At 40.6% G+C, this 6,218-nt stretch overlaps 1 protein-coding gene across 1 annotated transcript in view; it reads right to left on the bottom strand.

The window, feature by feature from the left end:
* Positions 1-4,023: 4,023 nt before the first annotated feature.
* chrm3a (cholinergic receptor, muscarinic 3a) overlaps positions 4,024-6,218 on the bottom strand; it is a 191,805-nt gene continuing 189,610 nt past the window's right edge. The window contains exon 3 of the mRNA XM_036594160.1: positions 4,024-6,083. Within this exon, the coding sequence (XP_036450053.1) occupies positions 4,241-6,067 (1,827 nt within the window). The 5' untranslated portion in view covers positions 6,068-6,083 and the 3' untranslated portion in view covers positions 4,024-4,240. The remainder of the gene's footprint in view (positions 6,084-6,218) is intronic.

The following is a 6,218-nucleotide window of genomic DNA, read 5'->3' as shown; positions in this document are numbered from 1 at the left end:
CTGTGGTAAAAGTGGAAACAAATAAGCATTTGTGATGCTCCTCATGCTGATCTTCATCCTCAGTCACATGAAGGAAGACTTCACATCACATGGTCTCTTCTGTTACAGGCTGCCAATACAGTTATACTCTCTCTCTCTCTCTCTCTCTCACACACACACACACAATAAGAAAACCCAACAAACTTGTAATTACTTACACACTACCATTCAAATAATTAAGATGAATTAATGGTGAACAGAGCTGTATATGATCCTAATATGATAGAAAACAACAAGAACATTTCTAACAGAACGCGTATCCAGAAGTTATATTAAAACTAATATCCAGAATGAATTTCCAATAAAATTAATATCCAGAAAGACGTTCTAATAAAATTAACATCCAGAATGAAGTTCTAATAAAATTAATATCCACAATGAATTTCTAATAAAATTAATATTTTATAAAATGAATATTAAAAAATGGAATTTCTCTTAAAATTAATGTTCAGAATTAAGTTCTATTAAAATATTCCTAGTGAATTTCCAATAAAATGAATATCCAGAATAAAGTTCTAACAAAGTTAATAGAAAACAAAGTTCATTTAAAATAATATAAAAAGAAGTGCTGATAAAATGAATATCCAGAATCAAGTTCTAATAACATTAATATAAAATACAGTTCTAAAAAATGATATCCCGAACAAAATTCTAATAATATTAATACAAATTGAAGTTCAGTTAAAATGAATATCCAGAATGAAGTTCTAAAAAAATGAATATCCAGAATTAATATCCCGAATGAATTTATCAATAAAATTAAAATCCTGAATGAATTAATACAGTTACTATCCAGAATGAGGTTCTAATAAAATTAATATCAGCCTAATTTTAAAATAATCTTGAGTTTTTGTTATAAATGTTGTATTATACTTTTGAACGCATTAATAAACTGAAAATAGAAACAGTAGTATGTCATTAGGCACTGTTTCAGACAGTCCTTGTTTTTGCTGTATTGAATGGGACACATCACCGTCACCACATCATATCTAACAGTACATTCTGTGAATCGTTTCACTGCTGATTCTATGGTGACAGTGTTAAAAAAGGTCAGCACTGTGATGATATGATGTTCTATGATGATATGTTGTACAGTCCTGTTGTTGCTCAATGTTATCAAATATTTTTCACAAATGAAAGAATTTGCTTATATATGAAAGAAACACAGCAAGGTTTTAAAAAAGTGACATTTATTCTGAGAAACCGATTACTGGATAAAAATTTCTTCCTTCTGAGTCACATTTCAACAACTATGGACACAAACAGCTCATCTCAGGCTGAAAACCACCATCAACACTCCAATTTGTACCATAACACGGCCGTTTTGGACAAAAAACAGAAAAGCAGCCACTAACGAAGCATCTCACAGAAGCACTACTGCAGCAGGATCTCACAGGAGACGGAGGAGACGGTGGGCCATTTCTCACTGTAAAGCAGGGAAACATAAAAAGAAAGAGAAAATAGACTAAAACAGGCTTTTAACTGTAAAACAGAGGTAAAAATGGGACAGATCACTGGGTAATGCCATTAGGTACCAAAGAGGAGAGAAGAACTCAAAATATCCCATGATCCTGGGAGTTTTTCTGACCAGTCCTTATTAAATATTCTCATATCCATTTGAATCCAATAATTTTTAAAACACAGATCAGTTTGCATGTCTCTTTGTAGCAACCCGAAGTGCTCGACAATTGGATGTTATCTATTTTAGGCCCACTGTTCTAGAAACTGCATCATACAACCATTCGTTTTAGTCTCAGAGCATAAGCAGCGCAAGTTTGGTCAGGAGTGGTTTGGTTTCTTCAAGGCTTAAATCTTGAATTTCTGTAGCTCATATTGTGAAAACAGAGTCTATCAAATGATACAGAAGGTTTACTTTAACTCCTTAAAATCCCAGACTTATTACTTACTAAGCCTTATTATTCAGTAACTACAGGGACTTGAATGCAAACTTGCTAAGCTGTTCTTAGATTATAGAAGTGTGTAATTAGAAGGTGGGCCTGCTGGTGGGCCCTGGCCATTTAACGGGTTGAAGGCCTTTAAACACTTGAAGTTTAAAATTTTCGCTGGCCTAAAGCACCACATTTAACTCATAAAGAGGTTATCCGTTAAATCTTGTTTTTAGAGCCGTGGAATCACTGTGGAATCATAGTTTTCTGGATATTGCACCTATATATCTGAGATACATATCTGACCAGTAGTGTCATTTTCTGTCCAACAGAGGGCGCCAATGCCCCACTGACAGAATGCTGCCAGGAGGGCTGCTGTCATTAATCACTTTTACAGGTAAATTCACAGATTTATTTATTTAAAAATCTGAATAATTCTTTCATTGAGATGTAAACAAAGTCATTCTGAGTGGTTTGATGTGAAATAAAAGATAAAAGTACAGACTCAGATTTCTTTACAGAGGTGGTGATGGGAACCAGGGGTCACCATGACTACAGCACAAATATAGCCATTTTTTTAACTATTCAAAACCACCAGTGATCTTAGAAGTATCTTCTGAGTTTTATATGTGATGATGATGATGGTAAAATAGTGATAAATCTGGAAATAAAATGTTTTTTGGGGGACTATTTTTGCCTTACACACCCTCCATGTACCTCTCCACATGAATGTGCATTAAGAATGCCTAAATTGTACTGCAATATTAGCATAAAACAACATATTAGGCATCAGCCAACATGTCAGTGAGTTTCTTTAGAACTGCGCATTTCACATTAAACCACTTTGAATGACTCTGTTTACATCTTCACAGTTGAATTACACAGAAATTTTGTGAAATTAGTGAATTATAAATTCTCCTTTAATGTTCCTTCTGGCCTTATACACCGTCCAATTCTGGGCTCTAGAGCAGTGGAAACTCAAGACAGCGCTGTGTTCTGGTGCATGGCTCTGTAGCATGTATACTTTTCTGGTTCTGACCTGTAGGATCACTTTGTGACCAACAGAGGGCACTTATGCTCCACTGACAGCATACTGCAAGAACAGGAGCCATTATTATTCCCTCTGGACTTAATCTGGATCAAAAACGGAATCACAACCAGGCCCTAAAATGCAATTTCCCATGCAGACAATGAGGTGAAAAGCTTCTGTTGCAACACAATTACTAAACAATTGTGATCTTAACTGGAATCAGAGAATGAGATAACAGATCATCATGATCAGGGACGTGGCTAGCAAACTGGTAAGCCAAGAGATCCACAATAAAGCAAAAACTTCATCAAATTTGGACCCACAACATTAATATCAGCATGAGCAATGTCTTTTAAATACGTCATCACACATCGCTAAAGATAATATTACAAAACATTTTCTCAGTAGGCCCTTGTAATCAGTGTTCAAGCAAGCACAAGGTACCCCAATAAAGTACAAACAACAGAATCATCAATATGCACTTGATATCGCAAGAACAGCTATTGAATTACTTGTAGCACTTGTAACAAAATCATGTAAACAACACTCATACTCAATGGCCTACCAGAGCAGTGTTCTGAGGAAGAATCGTCAATAATCCTTCGTCCAAAAAGAAAGAAATAGAATCTGTTCAACTGCGATTTACATTATACAGAAGAACATGAATATACTGACATCTTACAAACAGGTAAGACTTTCGTTTGCAACACAGTTCACAGAAAACAGCCAAAGTTTAGTTACAAATAAGTCACTTCAATCGTAGATACATACACCGCAAGTATTTTGTACTCCTTTGTTTTAGTTTTTTTTAATTTCCACTTTTTTTTTAGTTTCTGAAACAGTCCAACCCTGAAATATACATTTTGTTCAGTGAAAGGGATTCAGAGGTGTTAAAATTTCCCAAAAGTGTTTCTTATATGGGCCAAGATACTGTGTTGCTGGCATTCCATTACAGGTTCATCCAAGGCTTCTAGAAGGTACTCCTCCCTGTCTTCCACAAGGTACTTATGACAATTGCACTTGTTCAAGGCAGAGTCTTATTGAAGCCCTTTTCCTTTGTACAAGAGTAAAAGGATGGAACTGAAGTCACCAGCTGTCCTAGAACCCATACAGTTTGTTCTCAAACTGTAGCTATCATTTGACTTTAGGACACAATTAAGCTCGAACCATATGGAATCTCCAAGAGAGGGCCACCTCAGTATGATTCCACAATTTACCGGCTAAATCCACAGGTTGGACCTAGTCATGTTTCATCCATGTTAGCTTAGCACGCACGCTAGCTCTGCTATGTCGAGTCTCTGGGAATGCTCCTGTGGAAACGGACCGACTGTCTTTGCAGAAAACTTTGCTTGCTCCTCTGTTCCTCCCAACGGCAAAGCAGGATCATCTTAAACGTGCTACGGAAGGTCTTGTTGCACAGCGCATAGCACATCGGGTTTACGGTGCTGTTAACGTAGCACAGCCAGTATCCTAGGGCCCACAGGGATTCTGGAATGCAGCCGTTACAAAAGGTGTTGACTAGCACCATGATGTTGTAAGGCGTCCACGTTATGATGAAGGCGAAGAGGATGGCGCTGAGAGTCTGGGCTGCTTTCTTCTCTTTAATTAGTGACATGCGCTTGCGTTTGGTGATCTGCGTCCTCGCCCGAGCAGCAAAACGCTTCGCGAGTGCCGCCTCTTTGAAAGATATCGGTGCAGAAGGGGACTTTACGGTGGTGGCAGTGGTGGGGTCTATGCTGGTGGTTGAAGCCTCAATGGCAGGCATAGACTGCACTTTGGCTATGTTTGTGGCAAAGCGCTTGTTGCCATTGGTGACAGAGCGCGAAAGGCTATCGCCCTTGCCGTCATCATCTCCGCGCCCTCGTAGCGGGTCTTCCTCCGAAGCAACATCCAAGTCTTCGCAGGATGTTACCTGGGAATTTACGGCAGCTCTCATGCCCGGCAGATTGAGGACAATTGAAAAGATGGCACGTGCGGCAGATGGCGCACTGTCCTCTTCGTCGGACGAGCCAGAATGATCGGCGGAAAGTCCTGTGTCATTGTTGTTCCAGCTGTCGCAGCTGCTCTGGTCCACCTCCCCTCCGCTGTGGGTTCCACCTGCACCTGCTCCTCCAGGCCTCCACTTCCAACAGCGGAAGCGGCTGGTGAGCAAGGAGCTTCGTCTTTGGGCGGGTCGGCCCAGCTCGAAGCTGCTGCAGCTCCTAGAGCTACCCCTGGTGGCGTGGAGATGGAAATGCGGCCGCTCAGTCCCTCCTACTAACCGTCCTCCCGAGCCTTGCAGCCCCGCCAGCTCTCGAGAACGATTCTCAGTCTCTTTATAAATCCTCCAGTACAGCACACTCATTATAGTTACAGGCAGGTAAAAGGCTGCCATGGCTGTACAAAAGGTAATAATTGGTTCGGACAGAAACTGGATGTAGCACTTGTCCGGCGGAACTGTCCTCTTTCCCACAAAATATTGCCAGAACAAGATTGCTGGTGCCCAGAGCATCAGTGACACAAGCCAGGCCAGTCCGATCATCACTCCTGCCCGTTTGGTGGTACGCTTGGCACGATACGTCAGTGGCCTTGTAATAGAGAAGTATCGATCAAAGCTGATCACCAGCAGGTTCATTACAGATGCATTACTGGCCACGTAGTCTATTGCTAGCCAGAGATCGCAGGCCCAGTTGCCCATGGCCCACTGCCCCATCACTATATACGTAGTGTACAGGTTCATGGAGATGACCCCGATGATGAGGTCAGCAAAGGCCAGACTGAGGAGAAAGTAGTTGTTGACTGTTTTAAGCTGCCGGTTGACCTTAAAAGAAACCATGACCAGAATGTTGCCTATGATGGTGATAAGAGACAGCAGTCCTGTGAACAGGACAATGAGGATGACCTGCCACAATGAGTGACCACCGAAAGGGTCATACTCGTGACCTTCAATCTTCGGGTCAGTACTGTTGATCCCATAATAGGCACTGAGGTTCACAGCACCTTGCAAGAAAGAAGCGTTGGAGTCATCCACACTCTGAAGCAGTGGCCATGGAGAAGATTGTGGATAAATTTGTGGTCCCAGGGTGCTGGTGGGCACATATTGGCCAGACTCTGCGCTGTTGGAGTCCATCATGCAGTCCAGGCATATTCTGGAGAAGAGAAAAGAAAAATTTGTAAAAGGCTGCATGATACGGCAAAGTATTGTCTGATCTTTCTTGTATACAGCCTTGAGGGCTGTCAAAATAAAATTCAACTTTGGAACGTTCATCAAATCTAAAGAAAAA

Source organism: Colossoma macropomum, unplaced genomic scaffold (assembly GCF_904425465.1).
Source record: "Colossoma macropomum unplaced genomic scaffold, Colossoma_macropomum, whole genome shotgun sequence".
Lineage (NCBI taxonomy): Eukaryota > Metazoa > Chordata > Actinopteri > Characiformes > Serrasalmidae > Colossoma > Colossoma macropomum.
The sequence above is the reverse complement of the archived record's forward strand: the minus strand, read 5'-3'. Positions and strand labels throughout refer to the sequence as shown.